Raw genomic sequence first — 20,871 nt, 5'->3', positions numbered from 1 at the left:
TTACAACCAACCAGCCTAGAGGCGTTTCAGGGCCCACAACACCATCTCCACAGACGAGCCTGGGGCTCGAAGCCAGATCAACCTGACAGACCAGCGAGGCCTCAGGCTCATTCCAGAACTATCACCCTCCCTCCCCGACCCCCACACCCTCCCGAAGCCCCCCTTCTCCCCAAGAAGGGACCGCGAGGCGGTTCCCCCCCCCCCCGCCCCCTTCACGCCCGCGGCGGGCCGGGAACATGGCGGCTCCGTCCCGCCGCCCGCTTCCCCCCGCCTTTCCCCGCGCCGCCGCGCATGCGCGGCAGGCGGCACCGAGGCCGTATCCCTCCGCCGCTTCCCCCCCACCCCCCCCGCTCCGGCCGGGGCGGCGGTGCCGGTGTCAAAGCCCCCTGCCCGCCGCAGGGTAAGTGCCGCGCGCCCCTCCCGCCGCTGCCCGCTCGGTCGCCTCACGGTGAGCCGGCGGCGGCGGCGGCGGAGAAAGAAGAACGGGGGGGGGGGCGCAGCGCGGAGAGCCGCAGCGCCCCTCCCCGCCCCTCAGCCGCCGTGTCCTTCCGCCGGGCAGCAGCGGGGACTTTTGTGTGGGGCTTTTGGGCGCCGATGAGCGGCGGCCTCCGGCGGCCCCGGGTGTTGCGGCGGCGGCGGCGGGCGGGCCGGCGGCACGGTAAGGCTCCCGGGCCCCGCGGCCCGTTTGATCCCCAACACCCTTCTCCCGGGCCGGCTCAAGCTTTTCCAGGTCAGTCAGCGCCTTTGTATAGGGCCCCGTTACCGGATGTGGAAGTCGATCTCTTCGCTGGTAAAAAATAATTCCACTTCCCCCGGAACCCGGCGCCGCGGCTCCCTCCGCAGCGCCCAGCCCAGCCAGGATTTCCTGTCGGGGAGAGCGGGCGGGCCGGCCGGCCTTCCGGGGACCCCGCCGCGAGGGGGGCGCGGGCGGCGGCCGGGCCCCGGGACCGGGCCTCGGCCTCGGCCTCGGCCTCGGCGGGCCGCGGCCTGCTGCGGGGCAGGGGCCGCCGTGGGGCCGGGGCCGCCCGCCCTGAGGCTGTGCGGGGGGCTCGGCTCGGCCCCGTGGGCCCGGGTCTCGCGTGAGGCTCGGGCCCGGCCTGGCGGGGGGCCCCCGAGCTGCGTGGGAGGGCTGGGAGCTGGAGGGGGGCCCGGGGGGAGCTGCTCCGCCAGCCCCTCGGGAAGGTGGTGGGGGGGGAGCGTGGGGTGAGGCTCGCTGCTGTGGGGGCTCGCAGCTCTGCCCGGTGATCCCAATGGTTCCCATTGAGCAGCCTGTCCGATGGGACGCTGCGGGAAGGTGCCGTAGGAAGGCTTCCTCATTCACAGCCCTTAACTTCAAGCGGTTGCGTGGCGGCCTTCAGCCTGTTTGCTAAGGTGGATTTTATTTAACGGCGAACGCCGCATGGTAAATGTGCTGATAGTTACGAGCGCAGCCATTGGAGGCCTTTGGCGTAGTGGTTTTTTTGAACTGTCGGTGGGTTTTGAAGCGCTTATAAGGTTAAAAGCTGTTTGGATGAGGTGCCTGTAGGGGTGCAGAAATCTGCTACGAGTAAGGTTAAGAACATACGTGGCAGACCCTAATGATTGCTGTACGCTAGATATCGACTCTTCCCCCTGACCGACATTCTTTCCTAAAAGCAGTTTATTTATAAGCTCTCTCCTTCAGCCCATTTGTAAGAAATTGTCAAGGAAGACTCTTCACAATAAAAACGTTGCTTTAATTAAAGAGACTGGTGATTTTTGTTTCAAAGTATTTTTTTTTTCCAGTTTTGGTGAATGAGACAGATTTTGAGGTTGTGTTATGGTTCACAGGCAACATCACAACCCCGTACATTCTGCATGTCAATCATACCTGCTGTAATGTAACCTCCTTGTTATCCAGTGCCAAATCTATCTGAAAGCTTTGTAGTTTGTTGGCAGTGCCAACCCAAATCTTGGTGCCAGTGGTTCACCCTTGTTGCATAATAATCTTTTTTTGATGCTGCAGATGTTGCGTTTTGCCAATAGGGGCCAAATCTTTGTTCTTCCTTTTAAGAGCAGGACTTTTAAAAAAAAACATTTGCATTGTTTAATGGAATTACATTGATTATTGGGAACTAATTTAATTTAATTTATGAATGTAATTGGAATATGGACCTGCATAAATACAGGCTTGAATACATTCACCACTAAGTTATCCAGCTACATGTTTGCTCTTCTGATCTGTTCTCTTAAATATTTTTCATCTCATGCTGACATGGTCCAACATGAAGGGGATGTTTCTGTTTAAACAAGTGAGGGAGAATTTAATGAGCACAGCACAATCTAGAGGAAAGCTGAAAGCACTGAAATTAAAACATTTTACTATTAATGCATACTTTCTTGGAATTAGGTGATCTTTAAGGTCCCTTCCAACCCAAAGCATTATTTGATTCTAAAATTAGGTTTAATGCATGCCTTTCAGTTCCTTTAAAAGTTACAAAACTAGTTGAAGTGAAAAGTTGGGTTAGAAGAGTTGTTCCGAGTTCACTGGGGTTGTTGGTGTAAAAATAGAGAAGAAAACAAGTTGGACCTGTTAGTTCAATTCCAATAGTGATCAAAACTGAATGCTTGATTAAAGATTTAAATAGTTACTGCTAACTGTTTAAACTTTGTATTCTAAAAATATCTTTTTTTTTGCATGGGTAGGTGCATAAAATTAGAAATTGCTATTCTCAGTTCTGAGGTGCTGTGCAATGTTGAAATGAGTGGGGTAAAAACATATCTGAAGATCAGGTCTGGGGAAGGAGGTTGAATTTTTTTGAAATAAGAGAAGGAAAAAGGCTTATTGAAAAGGACTTTCTTTCTCCGGATGTAAATGGATGTCAGAGATGATGGGTTTCAAGTTATCTTCCGTGTATAATCCTGCTGTGTGCCACTTGAGTAGGGGGGGGCCTCTCACCATTTTGTAGATCTTCGCTTATCCTGGGGTTTGTAGAGGAGATTACAGATCCTCATCGTAGATGCGGTGTATATTGATTCACTTGACTCTGGTAAATTGCACTGCTGCACTCATGCTGTTCTGGTGTACGCACATCTCTCTGAGGAGCATGCCTTGCCAGAAGTGCACCAGCAGCTGGGATATCTCCATGTTAGCAGGTGTTCTGCAACAACTATTTGTTTTGTGCCTGTTGATTTTGACCGACTGATGCTCAGTGCCACTTTGGCAGAAGGGGAGCAAAGGCCAGATCCGGCACCCACTGGAGAGGACATTGGTCCGAAAGATGCTGCAGTGTTTTATCCAACCTTAATAATCTTCCTTCAGACTGCAAGCTCCACTGCTCTGTTGTCTGCAGGCTGTGGTGTGGACCCCAGGCTTCCCAGGCTGTGTGCTTTTCAGCTTCTTTCCCTCCCCACAGAGTTCAATCCGTGTGCCCTTCTGCAGTTCCACATAAGCCCAGGCCAGGTGCTGTTGTGTACCCTTCTGAAATGACATCAGAGCTTTAGAGAACATATAAAGCTCACCTCTAAGTTAAGTTTTAAGATACTGAAGAGCAGTATGGCTTCCTTTCGAACCAAAGTGAAATTGCAATAGTGACTCGATGTACATTTAATAACCCGTTAACTGTGGCATCTGGCTAACGGCACTCAGCAGAATGCACTGCAGTAACGTGGTGTGCAAGTTCAGGAGGTGGTGAAAGCTGAGAAGCCCCAACCCAGCAGAGGCTCCTTACCCCGTGGTAGGCAACCCCCTCTGTTCACAAGTGCGTGAGAGCTGTTACCAGCCTGAAAACATACTCAGATTGCCATAAGAATAAATCCAGTAGTCTCAAGGCTATTTCAGAGCCGCTGATGCTTCTGATGCCTGAAAGATTGCTCTTACAAAGCGTTCCCCAGGCTGGCTGGAGATGCCAGTTGCAGAAGGGCTCCCTCCAACGCTGTGCAGCGGAGCTGATTTGTATTGCTGCAGGGAGCAGCAGTGCTGCTTACCTGAGAGTGCTGCTTTGAAGTGGAAATCTCATTTTGATTTAAAATATATTTTATTGTGCTGTACGCAGAACCTTGATAGTATCGCTGTGCTGTTGTAGTGCCACAAAGTGGTCTCGAGGGGGCAGCCGAAGGATTCTTCTGGCAGGAGGGAATTGTGATACTGCAGCCCCTTGGCATGTCCCAGCACTAGCACTGAAAGAGCTTGGGGGAAAGTGGGGGGGGTTTATGGCTTAACGGGTTGCTGACCTTCTGGTACGGGTCCTTGGAGTGGTCTGCCAAGAACAAGTCAGCTTGGGGTTGTCCCGAGAAATGTCGTGAATGCTGGTATTGCTTGGTTAACAGTGGCTGAAGGTGCCCAAGTAGTTTGTCAGAGAGGTATTGCTTACTGCTGCAGCATGCTATTGCTGCACAATGGGATTTTAATTTTTGAGTCCAACTGTGCAGCTCTGCTAGTTCTGTCATTTTCTTCCACTAGATGGCCCAAGCATGCTTTCAAGCTCTCTAGGAGATCTGAAACTTTAACTTCATTTCTGAAATAAATTTTGTCATCGTAACTGAAGTTAAAGTTCTACATCACAAATATTGTAAACTGATGTGATGTTTTGTGCTAGTTTAAAACACAAACACTTTATATCAACTGAAGAGTGTTAGTTAATGTAAAAAATACGTGGTAGTGGAGGTAACATCGCGTATGATCTTCTAGGTGCCTCTTTTTCCTTTCCTTAGTTTGAACATTTTGTTTCTTTCTTTTGCAGGCCAATGTAATTTATTTTTTTTTTTTCTGCTTGCTTTTGCTGTATAGAGCTTTGATAACAGCTTTGCAGCTTATTTTACCAGTATAGATGGGTCAGTGCGTTCTCAATAGGTGTAGCTGTTAAATGTACATGCAGTGATTTCATTCTTCTATGTCTAAAAGACATCAAGCATAAGCTGATAAGGCTGAAGGCACCTTGAGGTTGTTCTGTGTTTCCCATAGGAGACTTTACTAGTTCCTCTTCTCTACTGAGATTTAAGAACAAAATGAAATTGTATTTCCGAATTAGTTCCCAACTTCACTAATTTGGGTTAAGTTGCAGCTTTTCTTTCACTTCTGAGGCTCTTGACGTGGTATTAGACCATCAGAAAAGTCTGTGTGCGCGCTTTTTTCCCCTTCCTAAATTGCAATCCCTCCCACCCCTGGAAAAAAAAAAAAAAAAAGGTTGCCATATAGAGGGAGGACTTTGCTCCTTTACTTCACTGCTGCACTTGATAAACATCCTCTCTGCCCTGCCGTTTTGTATCATTACCCTTAGTGTCTCCCTTTAACGGGACAGTAGGTTTCTGTGTTATTCCTGTTTCTCTTTTCCGTTTTCTCTTCGTGGCAGAGAGCCAGCTGCTGTCCCTTCCTCTGCACCTGACCACGTGCTGCTCCTTTCCTTCCTTTTCCCGATGTCTGTATTTGGCCTGCCCTTGCCACCTTCCTGCTCCTCTCTCCTTTTCTGGCTGGCTAAGTCAAAATGTGCTTGCATGCTAGAAGGATGGACATAAATGGAGTATTATCTTGGTGGAAGGGATGTTGGTGCCAGCAGTCAGTTGTACTCCCCTTCGTGGCTCTACTGATACATGCTGGAGTTCTGCGTTTGCAGTATTTCCCCCCCTTCCTGCTTTCTTGTTCCTTCCAAAATCAATAACTTTCAGCTCAGTTAGCAACACGCCACACAGAGTTTGCCAGTTGACCCAGGTGCAGAGAACTTTCTAAATAAGGTGGTTTTGTGATAGAAGTATAGGCTTAAAAAAAAAGAGATTAAAAATGATCCTATTGGGATTTCTTTCTGAACTGACACTCTGCACAGGAGATGGGCTGCATGGCCTTGTGACTGCCATTATTAGTCATCCAGGCTTAACTCTTAGTTGTGACTGGAAACCAAATTGATTAAAGTAATTCTGTTCTTGACATCCTGATAGTGGAAAGCATAGATACAGGACTGAACATTTAGTAATATGGTTAGTAGAGTGAGTTACAATTTAGTTCTAAATTTTATTATTGAGCATATTTAATAGCAAGTGTGAAGCAGAGTGGGTTTAAATCTTTGATGCAATAGGAATGTAGATAGGTGTCTTGTTTACATGTAATTTAGAGCATGTAAAATTATACATCTTTTACTTTTTTTTTTTTTTTTTAAAAAAAAGGGAGATTACGTAAAAATGACACGAAGGTTTTCCCGCCAGTATCTGAAGTCTATGAACTTAGCACTTTGCATGTTTTTAGTAGCTGTAGACATCTGATGGAGGTAGTAATGTTTGAACGTTTGTTTTCAGGGAGATATCTTAGTCTGTGTGCCTCGTGCAGATAGCACAAAAATACGTGCCTGTTGCTTTGTACTCTATCTAGGAATACAGAAATTATTTTAGGGTGAACAAAATGAATGGTAGTTGTGGACAAGGTGCCAGAAAGGTGCTGTATTCTTATCCATCTAAATGCATTTGCATAGTTGTATTTCTTAGATGTATATAGGCTTTTTGGGTAAGTGAAGGTAGTGTCTTTTGACATGTGATGTTGTGTCTCTGACTCGGTACCTTTTGAAAGCTCAACAAAGCTACAGAAGGCTGCGGTATTAGGTGAGAGCTTCTGAAAGACATTTTCTTTTAAGAAATATTCATCTAGTCCAGTTTAACTTTACTTTGATGTAACTTTGAGGCCGCTATGGTTATAGCATTGTAATACGGAAGTCTTCACTCCAGTGTCAGTTCTGTTTGACTGTCAACAGTAATTCTAGAATCAGTCTGCTTCTTGCAGTCAAGCAAGTTCATTGTCATGGCTAGAATACCAACTTTTAAGTTTGAATTTTAAAGTTCTTGAACTTTAAGAGTAGTTCAGAAATAGTCATTAAAAACATTACAGCCATATTTGTGTGCTTAAAACAGTGTTAATGTTATGTATATATATTTTTTCTTTATGTTCCTTTATGTCCTTCACTAGATGTCACTAGTAGATTTGGGAAAGAAACTTCTAGAAGCTGCACGAGCAGGACAAGATGATGAAGTTCGCATTTTGATGGCAAATGGAGCGCCTTTTACCACAGATTGGGTAATGAAAGCTTTTGCATTGTTCAGTAAATTCTGTTACTTCCCTTACCTGAAAAAGAAAACAGGATTATTACAGATAAGCATTTATAGTGCTGGCCTTGGGAGTTTTCTTTTTGAAATCATGCGGTCACATCATCTGATGTCTACTTCAAAATTAAACTTTGTTGTTTCTTCATATGGTTTGATCTTCTCCTAAATTTTGTAACAGTCTGTGAAAAAGTTCCTTCTCATGGCTGTTAAAATGAACTTTGGAGTGGTTAATGAGGGAAGTAGCAAACATCCTCCTAGTTATGGTGTTTATATGCTTAGTATAGCAAGAGTTCTGAATTAAGAGAGCAGCCCCAGTGCCTAATACATGCACTTGACAGTTTCCTGATACGGGTGGTCTGAGGTGCCTATGTGTTAAGTAGGTTGTGTAGGGAGACTAAGTTAGGTATGTAAAATTTCAGGGTATTTGCAACCCCTTAAGAACTTTAATCTACATTGTCACCTAACTGTTGAGTCTGTTTTGAGCAGGAGATTGGAGTTAGATGACTTCCAGAGGTCCCTTTGAACAGTACGGTATGTTGATCAACACTAAAAACAGGGTTAGGCCCTTCGAAACCTCACACCTTAAAAAGACAGGAAAAAAATTAAAGTAGTGATCTGTTTCTAGTGTGTTGTGATTACTGAAAAAAAGTTAAACTTTTTTTTCTTCTTTATACTCCATGAAAGCCCCGATAGCTTCTTTCCTTGTGGCTGCAAGGGAAGGTAATTTGAAGAGGTGGCCTAACACCCGAGTTTGATAGCTCCAGAATAAGAAGAAATACTTCATACTGACATCTGTTAAAAGCCCACTTTTTCTGTTAAATTACAGTTGGGAACATCTCCACTTCATCTAGCAGCACAGTATGGACACTACTCAACGACAGAAGTGTTGCTGCGAGCAGGTGTAAGTCGTGATGCCAGAACAAAAGTGGACAGAACTCCATTACATATGGCAGCATCAGAAGGCCATGCAAGCATAGTAGAAGTCTTACTTAAGGTAAAAACTGCAGAAACAATGTCCGAGCCAGAGATATTACAGTGGTTTATGATAAAATGTTTGATTTCCTTTTAGTTGTGAAACTAACACCAAAACATTGTGAGTATTTACACTGTATGTATTGGGAGCTTTGTTTTCCTATCCAGTTGTAATTTATTTCAATATTAATTAAAATATCATGATTTCAGTTGAATTATTTATTGCTATTCCAAAAAAAGACTCCTTTCTAACTTGGTACTGTGTGAGTAACAGCTTTTAGAACCAAGGAAGGTTATGTTTTGGGGATTCTTCAGTCCTTTGAGGTAAATAACTTGTGGCACTTAAATTGAAGACCTTATACATTTTCCTGTTTTCTTGAAAGGTAACAGGACACTACTGCTAGGGAGAGACTATGTTGGGCTTTGTTTCATGAGTAGCATTATTTAATTCATATACTTCTGGTGACATAGCTTACACAATGTTCTTGTTTGTAGCACGGTGCCGATGTCAATGCAAAGGACATGCTCAAAATGACTGCACTTCACTGGGCTACTGAACATAACCACCAAGAAGTTGTAGAGCTCTTAATAAAGTATGGAGCGGATGTTCATGCTCAGAGTAAATTTTGCAAAACTGCATTGGACATTGCAATAGACAATGGAAATGAAGACCTTGCTGAAATATTACAGGTAACTTTTAATTCATGATGGTAAGGGAATTTACAGCAAAGTACTTGCTTACGTGTGATCAGCAAAGCTTTTAATATAGCTGTAAAATTTAAGTTATTGCCATATTGCCAGTATTAACATACTTAACAACATGCTACTTGTCTTTAGATTTCAGCCAAAAAATGTTCCTCATGTGCTTTTAGCAGAGCACAGGATGTGACACTGTATGTGTTTATTGCATGGATAGATCCTCCTCCCTCTAGGGAGATCCTCCATTTTTGTGTGCAATATTCAATTATTCTAGTTCTTAAAAGGTAAATAATTCTTTGTATCTACAGTTGGAATGATACTACTACCTTTGTCTCCTAGATTGCAATGCAGAACCAAATCAATACGAATCCAGAGAGTCCGGATACTGTGACAATACATGCAGCAACACCGCAGTTCATCATTGGACCTGGAGGGGTGGTGAACCTAACAGGTCTGGTATTTTCTGCAAATACATCAGGTGGAACGGGTATTTAGTTGCATATAGGATAACTAGGATTTTACATTTAGTGAAAAGGCTTTAGGAAAATGAATGGTAATTATAGAGTAGAATTCTGTGTTTCTTATGTGTTGTAAATACCTAAGTACTTAGTTTATGTCTATAGAGACAGTTCTTCTATCAATTGTACTTATTTCACAAACGTGCTTTCAGAATAGCACTGTGGTTAGTAGAAAGTTGTTGAGAACAGTGTGTATTAGAAACTTGAGTACAATAAAAATGTAAAAGGGATTTCATTGGCTGTTTAAAATAAATATTAACTAACTCTTTTTTACTCCTTCCAGATGAGACAGGAGTGTCTGCTGTGCAGTTTGGAAATTCATCAACGTCGGTGTTAGCCACGTTAGCAGCTTTAGCGGAAGCATCAGCACCGTTGTCTAATTCTTCAGAAACACCAGGTTAGAAAGCCATGTTGCTATCAACTTAACTTCCTTAATAAACCAAAACAAAGTACATAACTGGGGATTTTTGAGATATAGTTCATGCAGAAGTGAGAGGACTTTTTTTTTCCAATGTTAATGAAAGCTTTCATTTTCTTTCACCCAACAGATTGGTGGTAGATACATGTGTACAGCTATTGCTTAATAAGACTTCTGACCACAACTGGTCAGAAATTTGTTGGCCTAATGCTACTAACATTCATTCTTGCTGAAAGCGAGCGTGATTCAGGAGATTGAATTCACATCTTTGTCTACGTGCGGTCTAGTTGCATTTGGTTTGAGATTGCTTCCTTTGGATGCTTCTTTCTGCTGCGTTATGGGAAATGGCCCCCAATGAGATGCTTTGTGAGGCCAAAATCTTTGGTTCTTAATTCTCAGAGAATTCAGCTCTACGGTAGACGTCATTCTTAAGGACAAAGCTTTTACTGGAGGGGGAAGGACTCCCAGACTTGCTGGCATGACAGCTGCATCCTAACATGTATCTGAGTTGTCACTTTCAAGTATTTTAAAGTCCTGCAGAATTTCTGCTTTGTCCAGCTCTACTAACTCTTAGAGCAGTGTCTAAGTGCAGCTATACTATTCTATGACATTTATATATTACAAGTGAAGTGGATGATTCAAAACCAAAACGTGATGTCTTTCATTACAGAAAAAGCTGACGATGTTTTCAATCTACTCATATATTTCAATGAAACTCAGATGTAATTGTAGGAGAGAGAAACTTGAGAGAAGGGATTGCATAGGATTACACAGTATTAGATGTGTACTCAGAACTTGGTAGCAGATAGACTTTGGTAGCTGAGTGTTCTCATGTTTCATGGCCCTACCCTTGCAGTTGCCTAGTGTAACCGACGTTACATGTCAGCAAACCACTGAAGATAAAACATTGTTAGAGTGTAGGCAGGAGATGACAGGCAGGAAGAAATACGCTTCAAACTTGAATGCAGTAGCTTCTCACCTTCAGTAATGCGATGTCCATCATACCTAATCCTCCTGTGTATTTCAGTTCTTCTACTTTGATTTTTATGCAGATGTATAGGCAGTTTTGCAGCATCTCACAGTCAGTAAATGGTTTCCTGGAATCTTACCTCTTTAACAGCTTATAAAGCATAAGGAATACAAAAGCAGCTTTTTATTACTGTGCATCAACAGTAAGTGTGTTCAAGTGTTCAAAAAAAAAATCCACTTATACTCCCTAAAATTGTAGAGGTGAAAATTCTGGTTTTGGCTTTTAATTAGCCTCCTGTATTTAAGGTTGTATAAACCTTGATAGAGCATTTAGGTTTTACCTTTTATGTTGTTTCTTTCTAGATTTTTTTCTCTCCCTTCCAGGTGAACTTTACTCTGATCTCTTCCCTCTAGTTCCTCATGGCTTACAGTTAAAAACACTAATTTTGTAAAATCAAAGAAAGAAATATGCTTCTCATTGCAGCTGGGTAGAATCATGCTTGTTTTAGTTTTTACTCATGTGAAGTGCATACGAGGAGTTGAATGTTATGTGCTAATATGATTCATAATGTGTGTATGGAGATCTAAGTGGAGAAAATTCAGGGAAGTGCCTGGCTTAAGTTGTGTATTTGGAATGCAGTATTTGGTGTGCTGTAGTGGAATGAGGCGTATCTCGTCGTGTGTGCAGGAGTTTTCCACTGTGCACGCTGCAGAAGAAAATAACACACATTAATTTAGAAATTTTTGAATATATCAGTGCTTCTGTTTTAAATTACTTAAACTTTCCTTTATCTTATGAAATTGTGTGACAACTAGGGTTTATAGGGATTTAAATAAAAAGGAGAGCAAGGAAAGAATAAGGACTTTATTTATGTGAAAGAAAAATACTCCCATAAATACGTTTTCAGACGATCTCAAAGGTTTTTATTCCAAGGTCTCATGCAGAAGTCCTAATGTTTCTTTCCAGAACTGAAAGCCCAGTGTTGAGTTTGAAACTGAAAGATCAGAGCTGTTTGCCACAGCGGCTAGTATTGGCAGTTGCAACTTGGAATTCTTTGTCACAGTAGTCTCTTTGGTGTCCTTACTTGGAAACCAAATCAGGTTCAATACAGTACCACTTATTCATGTACAACTTACTGTTTTGGTTTATGGAACAAACACACTCTGGATATTTAAGCAGTGCTATAGGACGGTAATCTCTGAACATAAAGATCTTCAGAGGGCAATGACTTCAGTCATTTGAACTACAGAGTGACTGTGTGTATGTTGTATTGTAATTAATTCAAAAGATGAAAGCTTCAGGGTTTTATCTACCTTCTCTCATCTCAAGCATCACAACACAGCCTATAGGGGTTTAATTCCATCTCTGTAGATAGGAAGCCCTCTAATGTCTATTATTTAAATCAAAGGCTTTGCTTTTACCTCACAAATTGAAAATAAAATACAGAATTAATGTGCTTGAGATTCTTTGATTGTGCTCCTAGTGATCTTGCTCTTTGTCTCAGTATCGTGTTGCTTTAAAAAATAAGGGTGGTAGTGTAAGGCCTCAGTTACAGTGTGTAGTGCAAGCTGTGGTATGTGCCATTGTTCTAAATGCAGTCTTAAGTTAATTTATAGATGTAAGGTAAAAGAACCCTGAGAGTTCACTGCCATATACTCATTATTGGATCAGAATTTGAAATACTTGAGCTGGGATTTTTTTTACTTTATAGATAAAGTTACTTACATAGAATGTTTATTTTACATTTCAGTTTTATTGTTCTCCTAAGGTATAAAAATGTCAGCTCTCTGGAACTTTTCCTTTAGTCCTGTTTCACACTTTGTATAATAATTAAAGTAATAGTCATGCTTGAAGAACCCGTGTTGTACAAACTAAACTTTAAGGTTGTCTAGAAGTCAGTCAGCGTGTTATGTCCTGAAGACCCTTTTGGTAGGTACAGAAGTCAGGTCTGAGTCCTGAGACACACCTAGCAAGACACTGGTTGAGGATTAGTTGTGCTTTTCAGTGGTTTTTTTTTTTTTTTTTTTTTTTTAATTTTGCTGTCATTGTAACATAGTCCAACTTATGTACATTGCAAAAAATATTTGTGTTCTTAAAACAACTCTTGATGCCATGTTAACACTGGGCCCAAGTAGTCTTTTTTGAGTGGGATGCGTATATTAAGAAACATACCAAATACAAATAGATTATTCTGATCAAGGTAAAACAGAACAGAATTGCATATGTATTTCAAAATGTTAACGCTTTATGTGGGCCTGGTGAAAGTTTTACATTAATGACATAATATGGAGTCATGCGTTAATTTGCAGGAGGATCACCTTTGAAATGACATGGAAGAAATTCTTCCTTGGCTTTAGCAAAATGCATTTGAAATCATAAAGCTTAACTTATAAATTGACCTAGTTCCTTTGCTAATCTGTTGATAGTTGTGGCGACAGAAGAAGTTGTGACTGCAGAATCTGTGGATGGTGCTATTCAGCAAGTTGTCAGTTCTGGAGGTCAGCAAGTTATTACTATAGTTACAGATGGCATTCAGCTTGGTAATCTGCATTCAATTCCAACCAGTGGAATAGGGCAGCCAATCATCGTGACCATGCCAGATGGACAGCAAGGTAGGTGAAAACTTGCACAGTTTGAACTTGAGAATCCATTTTACTTATAGTAATAAGTAGTTAGATGCAAATAGCTTGGAAATTTTTGTGTGGTAATTAATTTGAATACATTTTTGAATTATTTCACTGCAAAAGGCTCAGACACATGAGCTATAGCAGTTCAGTGAGTTGCCATGTGTCAGCTGAGCTTCTGCATTAGGAGAAAGAACAAAAGAATTACTAAACTGTATGGGTAAGAAATGAGACGTACAGGGGCAAAGTGGTAACTGCTTGCTTTGCCCTCAGTAAGTTTGAGGTTTTGGAAGGGCAGTCTCAGAACCAGTGAAGCCAGGATGGCAAAAATTGTCCCTCTTAGGTGGTATCAACTTTGTTTGTGGAAGCTATTAGTGTAACAAGTGCTATTTTGTAGCAAGCGTGTGTTCTGGATGTTTTTTTTTTTTTTTTTTCCAAGATGCTCTGCCAGTGAGTGCTATTTAGGCAAAAGTGATTGCTCTTTTTTTTTGTTTGTTTTGTTTTGTTGTTTTTTTGTTTTTTTCATGAGGATTCCAAGTACAAAGCTTGAAGAGTTGTACATTGGAGACAAATGATTTGGTCCACCATGTATATGAACAAGTACACCTAGTTGTGAGAAAGCGTTCTTCAGCAGCATATGAATAGCTAAAGCTGTTAATGTATTTTCTCTGCACTGGCTTTGTAAGTCACTTTTGTAGAGCTGGCCATATAATGCACTTGTATAGAGTTGCATTTTTTTAAGGAAAACACTTCGCATTTTACTGCTGTTAATAAAATTATCTGAGTTTTATATTGCGCAAATATTGTTTGAAGTAAAGTGTATTTATATGTACAAATATGTTTTCAGTATTAACAGTTCCAGCAACAGATATTGCTGAAGAAACTGTGATAAGTGAAGAACCTCCAGTCAAGAGACAGTGCATTGAGATTGTTGAAAATCGTGTGGAGTCTGCAGAAATAGAAGTAAGGAGTCTCTTACGTGATGTGTATTAACCAGAGTGTGCAGCACTGAATATGTGGTTGTGCTTTTTGGTGTTGTTTTAAAGCTATGTTTCTGTGTAACAGAAGAATGAAGAGTGTGATACAATAACTTGTTCAGTCTGCCCTGTTACTGGAATTTATCTGTTACAAGGTTGTTGTAAAAAGAATACAGGAGTGCCCTTTGCTTCGTCCTCTGGTCCAGCACATGAAAATGACATTCGTTGAAGTTTTTGGTAGCTTAACAGTTTTTTCCCCTCTAAGATCACTAGCTAGTTTTTAAAACTAGATAATGATAACATATTATCACGTAACTTGACGTGATAGCAGTGAATGAGAATACTGTCCCCTCATCTGTGTTTTATGACCATATGCTTGTCCTGATTGTGAGATCATTCTTAGCAACGTTTCCTTTCCATTCATGATAACTAGATAACTGTTAATGGCAATATGAAACAGTAAGATTCTGGGTTTGTCAATTTTTATCTTTCTTTTTTTTTTCCTTTTTAATTCTGGAGCAGTTTTCTATTACATATCTTTACATCGTAATGTTTTTTGAAATTACAACACAGATGACCTATCAACATTAAGAGGGCTTTTCATATATGTAAAACAGATATAGCCGTTCAATTTAAAACCATAGCTTTTTTTTTTTTTTTAATATTACAACAGTAGGTCAACCATCTAATCCCCTTTTCTGTTAATTCTAACTGTGCTGACTAGTTTTGGTCAAAAGTTTATGAAAATTGCTGTCAGGCTTGACGAGGCTGTGAGTTCGTATTTTGTCAATTCCATGCTACTTCATTTATCAAAGGTTGTATTCTCTGACTTCTGTTCACATTATTGAATAACAATTTGTGCGCAACTGAATATTATTTATTGTACAGTGTGTGCTATGCCTTGTCCATGTCTAGTAACAATAATTACCACCTTTCATCATTGACTTTCTCTGTCCTTAAGTTGTCATATCAAATACTTACGGCCTTTGCAGCTTTGTGGTCATTACAGATTATCATGACAGTTAAAATTTTCTTGCTGCATTTTTTAAAATTGTATGACTGTTACAATAAAAACTTTTTTTTTGTTCACACTTTTAAACATCTGCCTGAATTATTGCTACAGGAAATTACCTTTCCTTAAATAATAATTGTTAGGTAAAGGGGAAAAAAACAGATTGGTTAAGGAATAAATTGACCTGTTCCTAGTTACAGGTAATGGGTATAATGATACAAATAATTCTTTAAGGGGACTGCCAACTTCAATTAGATATTTAAAATACTTTTATAGAATTTTAAAACTAGTTGGTGAAAATGAAGGACTCTACTTGTTTCCTTTAAGTGCTATTTTTGATGACTGACCTCTTCCCTGATTATACAATTAGAAGTATACATACAGACCTCTGTCCCTGTATAGAGGCCAGTTCACTTCCAGAGCCTTGGTGTGGTGCTCCCTGTCTTTGGTAACTGAGGCATTAAGGAAGTGCATGGGAAGTCAGTTCGCTTCCAAGTTTATCATAGTAGAAGTCCATATCTGGATATGGAGGGAGTGGGACCCCTCCCACTTCAAAATATTTTTTTTTTGATGTGGAAAACCTTTATTACTGTAGGTTTCTCTGCCTCATCGGTGATTCCTTTATTTTATTATAAAGACTTGATTCGAGGCAAAGAGTGCTGTCTTTAGATGATTTAAACTCAGTGTATGAACAGTTAATTGTAGTTTGAAAATCTAAGTTGAACTCCCACTCATGTGAGGTGACAAACCTTCTTGTGAAAGCATTGTGAATAATTAATACTGTAGTGATGTTTTTTGACTGTCTCATTTGTCTGTTAAATTCAATCATTGCAGCTCGTTTTTGAGAGGGATTGCAGTCTTCCTAAGCTGTGTGATGTTTAATTAAACATATGATGGCAGCAAAAAAACACTGTCATGCAGATGGTCTGTTTTTCATTTTCATGCATAATTCATTAACATACAGTGAATTGTATTTTCATTCTTGCATGTTACTGTCTTGTTGCATGTTGGAAAGGTGACATGCTTTAGAAACAACCAGGACAATTAGACTAAAAAAAAAAAAAAAGATTGCAAATGAATTATATTAATGAATTCATATTTCTGTTTTTTCCTGCTTAGCTTAGTTATTTTAATTATATTTTAATTATAGGTGCCTCTATCTTCAATATGTAGACTGTTAAGGAAAGTTGTATGTAATAAAGAAAATTCCCTTATAAAATAGAAGATTCCTTAAGAGCATTCAAACTTCTCTAACCTGATTTTCATCTGTATAAGCTTTTATATGGTAGAAAAGGATTTTAGAGAATTGAAATATTTTCTCTTGTGTTCTGAAGAGCACCCTAAGAACATTTTCTAGTTTTGTTGAAATTAAGACCCCAGTTATAGTCCTCCTTAATCTTAGATAACAAAGTTAAGGAACCAGTTTTCACTGTTCAGTCCACAGTAGGTCTGTAATGTTCCTCCAGAATTGTTGGTCCACTGCCTAGTTAGTATATTTGGCCCCAGTTCTTCAGCTTATTCTGCTTACATAAAGACTAGGTCTGTATGAAAACTACATGTGTTAGTTCTCAGACAAATCTACATGCTTTGAGTTGCTAGTCTGCCTGATGGTTACTGGTTTTATCTTACTGTCTCTGCCACTGAGACTTATTTTTTTCTCCTTTTGTCCATACTTTTCTTAATGTGCTTACACACAGTGTGCCTGTACATCTCTATTTCTCCCTTCTGTGGAAAGTGCTCACAAGAGTTCTGAGTTTGATCTCTGCCCATGAGTGCTTGCAGTCTGCATGTGCTCTGCAGTAGTGATAGTGTCTTATTTTTTGTAATGTGCTGCAGAGCCTCTGGCCAATGAGCTGCTGCTGGTTCTCACCCTTCTACAGCCCAATAGACCAGCTCTGCTTCTCGACAGTAGGACGTTTAATTGCATGACAAATTTGTGAGATAACGCTCAGCTCAGATTATGCCAGAGCTCAGTGCCCACACGGGGGAAGGCCCACTTTGCACGTGTAGCAGGATCCACTGTTTTGACTGCTACTTTAAGAACTGTCTGTAGCAATTTTTCCCCAACTTAGTACTCCACAAGGCTGTATTATGTAAGCTTTGTTGGCTCTGCTTAAATTACATTGATAATTACAGAAATAGCAATATATTTTGTTTGGACTGGTGTTGGAACAACACTGGTGTATTTCAGATCCTTTGTGAGATGTAGGCTCCACTGTTCATTTTGCCTTAGCACTTGGCACTGGTCAGTCTAGTAGCTACATGGATTGGCCATTTATAATGTTACTTAAAAAGCAGAATCCAAATTCTCAGAGATGGAGGCTGAACATCCTTTTCAAATAAGCAACAAGATCAGATGAACTCTCATTTTGAGCATATGCTTCAAATGAAGCAAACCCATGAACGCTAGTGTCTTTTAGCTCTTAAAACCTTGTGTAAAGTATAAAATCAAGTGTCATTTACAGAGTTAGCACTGTTTTGTTTTATAGCTAGTCTTTCTAAACTTGTTAATAACACTGCTCCTTCACCTGTTGTTTTTGATATACAGATGCTGCTGTTAGCAATGATCAGATCATCTATGTCAGTGTATTTCAGCACATTCAGCACAGCATGTGACTGCTAAATGTGGCTGTGACAAGTACTGAGAACAGTAGCAAGTAGAAGGGAGGCAGAATATTTTGTATTTTCAGGCTCTGATCATGAAAATACGTGAGTGTATCAAAGAGGTGAAGAATAGGGATGATGTTCTGGGGGTGGGGGGAGAAATGTTGAACAACTGTTTGACATATTAAGTGGGAATGTGATGCTGAACTGCTGAGATGGGGATAAGGTGAAAAGGTAACTTTTGCTGGGTCTCAGTTTTTGATAGTTTTGTTTTTCTGGGAAATAGATTGCTTCTCTGACAGCCTCCCTCCTGTCACTACTTCAGCTACAGTGGAAAAAATGATGTGAAATCAAATATTACCTTACTCATAAAATATGATACGCTTACTTTAATAAAGTAGTATTTGGTTGAAGATCAAAACAAAACTGTTTTTCCAAGCAAATTGCTTTTCCAATTAGGCTCAGTACAGCATCAAACAAAATTATAGTATCAGCGTCACTGCAGATAGAAATACATTCTCCTTAGTTCCTGTGGAAGCTTCATAGGAAGTGGCATTTTCCATATTATTTTGCTTGGAAGCTATGTTATAGCCATCCCCATATAATTTGTATGCAGAATGATGCATAAGTTAGTCCTCTTGGGTTCAAAAAGCTTACCTCACTAAATACCTGTTAATTCATAAATCTGCAGTGTCCTTGGGGGTGTTGTTATACCTCTGCATTGCATAGTATCAATCACTTAAATCACTTCATTTAAGAAACCAAGTATGTATATATTCCAGTTAGTGAGTAGCTGTCACTTTCCAGTGCACACTGCTGATAGTTATCAGTTTTTGTAACAGACAGTACTATCTGATTAGAAATACAATGGAAAGTGACAGTCCTGTTAGACTGGATTCCATTCTTATTAGAAGTCGATTTAAAAAAAAATCACAGGGAATTGAATCATTGGGAAAATGTCATGTTAGTATTTGATCACTATCTGTTTTTGTGCTGCACCATTTTTCTTTGAAGACTTGCTTGTTATCTCTGCAGCTAAAGAAACTTAGTTGTACTATATTTAGACTTCAAGTCTTACTGTGAGAAATTGTCAAGATTCATGCCTGATTTACTGAGCAGTATTCATATAGGTTTGCCCAAATATGAACTGAACAATTTCAGTGTGATGCCCTAACACTTAACCTGCATGTAAAGAAAAAGTATTTGCCATTTTAACTTGCATTTAATACATATTTGACAAAATATTGCTGGTTCTGTTTTTAATAGGAAAGAGAAACTCTTCAGAAGCAGCTGGATGAGGCAAACAGAGAAGCACAAAAATATCGTCAGCAGCTTCTAAAGAAAGAGCAAGAAGCAGAGGCCTATCGGCAGAAGTTAGAGGCAATGAACCGCCTCCAGACTAATAAAGAAGCTGTTTAATAAAAGAGAACATACTGCAAAGCCTGTTACTTTCAAAAACCTGCAGTACAATCTTGAACTGTACACTGTATAGGTACAGACACAGGATTACATGATAGAGAAGATGCTACAAGTTGATAACTGGACTTAAGCCGTGAGCTCTGATGAATTTCTTGTAACATAAAAATTCTGAATTTAGAAATTGTGAAAAGTATTTAAAATGAAATACTGTAAATAGTTGTTTTTTTTACAGTTTCAAAATAAGTTGATAAATCTTTTTGAAGGGATCCAGAAACATGAGAAGCCAATGTTTTTGTGAAATTTTTGATTTTAGTATGAATCTAACTTCTGAAAAACAGAACAGTTTTAAGGGTGATGTTGATTTAAGCTGACAACTTGAAAATGAATTATGTGACAAAATGAATTAACAGTTATTTCTACATGGTAACAACTTAAACTTCTCTGAATAAGTCATTTCCAGGTGGAAATCTTTGTACAGCTTTAAGTAGTTGTCTCAGATTCTCTGAAAACCGTTTTTTGGGTTTTTTTTTTAGGCGGTGAAATTTTTATATTTAATTTCAAATATATCCAAGTAGATTTACATGTATATGAAGCTAATATTTTTTAAACTTTTCAGTTTGTACATATGCTGCATGTTTTTATAATTTCTACACATACATCTAGCATAAGTATTTTTCAGCAAAGATGAGGAAAAATTATGAGAAAAATGTTTAGCCTATAGGTCATTTGAAGTAAGCTAGCAGCCAGTTTTATTGTGGATGGTATATTTCTTGAAAGAATGTAATTTGTAATCAAAACAAAACAGAAAATCCCAATTTATGTAACAGGCAAAATTTGATAGTGGAGGCATTGAAACTTGTGTCTTACAGTTTTCACATACAAACATTTTAAAGTTCAGTAAATGAGTAGAAAAGAATGTCTCCATTGGAACACAAAGAGTATAGTTCTTTTAGAATATTCTATTGATCTGTTTTCCCCAATAGCCTTGAAATTATTTCATTGATGCATTTTCTAAACAGACTCTTCCATTTTAATTATGCAATTGGACAAGGAATTTTTTGTTGTAGTGATGCTGCTCTTACCTGGCATCATTGTTCTTCACTGTGATACTGTGTTTGTGTGTGTCTGTGCAGTGATATATTATACTTAAGATTTATATAAAATATAACATCTTCAGAGCATTGTAAAATCTTTCAAAGAACCCTTACTATACTGCCTGAGGCAGGTAAGTGAGTGTTGTTGTCTCAATTTTATAACTGGTATAAGCGCAACACAGGGAGTGTTAAACAATTGGCCCAAAACCACATGAATCTGTGGTAGACCTGGGAATGGATCTCAGGAGTTCCTGGCTTCTAGTCCTGTGCTTAGACTGAGCTGCCTTAAGATTGTTCAGTGCTGTGTTACATACATTTTGAACTACTGTGCAGATTCCTTTTTTGTAAGATAAAACTATTTGTGCTTTGCTTTGTTGTTCCATGTTTCACTGCTTTTATGGAATTGTTTATATAAACTTAAGCAAAAAGTCTAGTTTATCTATACTGTATACAGAAGAATTACCCTTAAAACTGTACTCTGGCCTACTTTTTCTATTTTACAATTAAATATCTTTTCCACATA

The 20,871-nt window shown here is 39.7% G+C and overlaps 1 protein-coding gene across 3 annotated transcripts; it reads left to right on the top strand.

The window, feature by feature from the left end:
- Nucleotides 1–284: 284 nt before the first annotated feature.
- GABPB1 (GA binding protein transcription factor subunit beta 1) lies at nucleotides 285–20,871 on the top strand. 3 transcript variants are annotated; one of them, XM_068695945.1, is made up of 9 exons: nucleotides 285–400; nucleotides 6,905–7,012; nucleotides 7,868–8,035; nucleotides 8,509–8,703; nucleotides 9,052–9,163; nucleotides 9,514–9,627; nucleotides 13,045–13,230; nucleotides 14,090–14,205; nucleotides 19,102–20,871. In XM_068695945.1, the coding sequence occupies exons 2-9, from the start codon at nucleotides 6,905–6,907 to the stop codon at nucleotides 19,252–19,254; spliced, it is 1,152 nt and encodes a 383-aa protein (XP_068552046.1). In that variant the 5' UTR covers nucleotides 285–400; the 3' UTR covers nucleotides 19,255–20,871. The 3 variants fall into 3 exon arrangements, with proteins under 3 accessions (XP_068552046.1, XP_068552045.1, XP_068552047.1); XM_068695944.1 differs by lacking the exon at nucleotides 285–400 and adding an exon at nucleotides 435–658; XM_068695946.1 differs by lacking the exon at nucleotides 285–400 and having other exon boundaries at nucleotides 14,090–14,212; nucleotides 19,183–20,871.

Source organism: Anas acuta, chromosome 12 (assembly GCF_963932015.1).
Source record: "Anas acuta chromosome 12, bAnaAcu1.1, whole genome shotgun sequence".
In the NCBI taxonomy this organism is placed as follows: Eukaryota; Metazoa; Chordata; class Aves; order Anseriformes; family Anatidae; genus Anas; species Anas acuta.
The sequence above is the reverse complement of the archived record's forward strand: the minus strand, read 5'-3'. Positions and strand labels throughout refer to the sequence as shown.

What these genes read in the sequence shown, in the direction of transcription:
- GABPB1 (XM_068695945.1), top strand. Translation starts at nt 6,905, where the DNA reads ATGTCACTAGTAGATTTGGGAAAGAAACTTCTAGAAGCTGCACGAGCA. An exon ending in TAGTAGAAGTCTTACTTAAG is followed by an intron (nt 8,036 to 8,508) that starts GTAAAAACTGCA and finishes TCTTGTTTGTAG; the next exon opens with CACGGTGCCGATGTCAATGC. An exon ending in ACCTTGCTGAAATATTACAG is followed by an intron (nt 8,704 to 9,051) that starts GTAACTTTTAAT and finishes TTTGTCTCCTAG; the next exon opens with ATTGCAATGCAGAACCAAAT.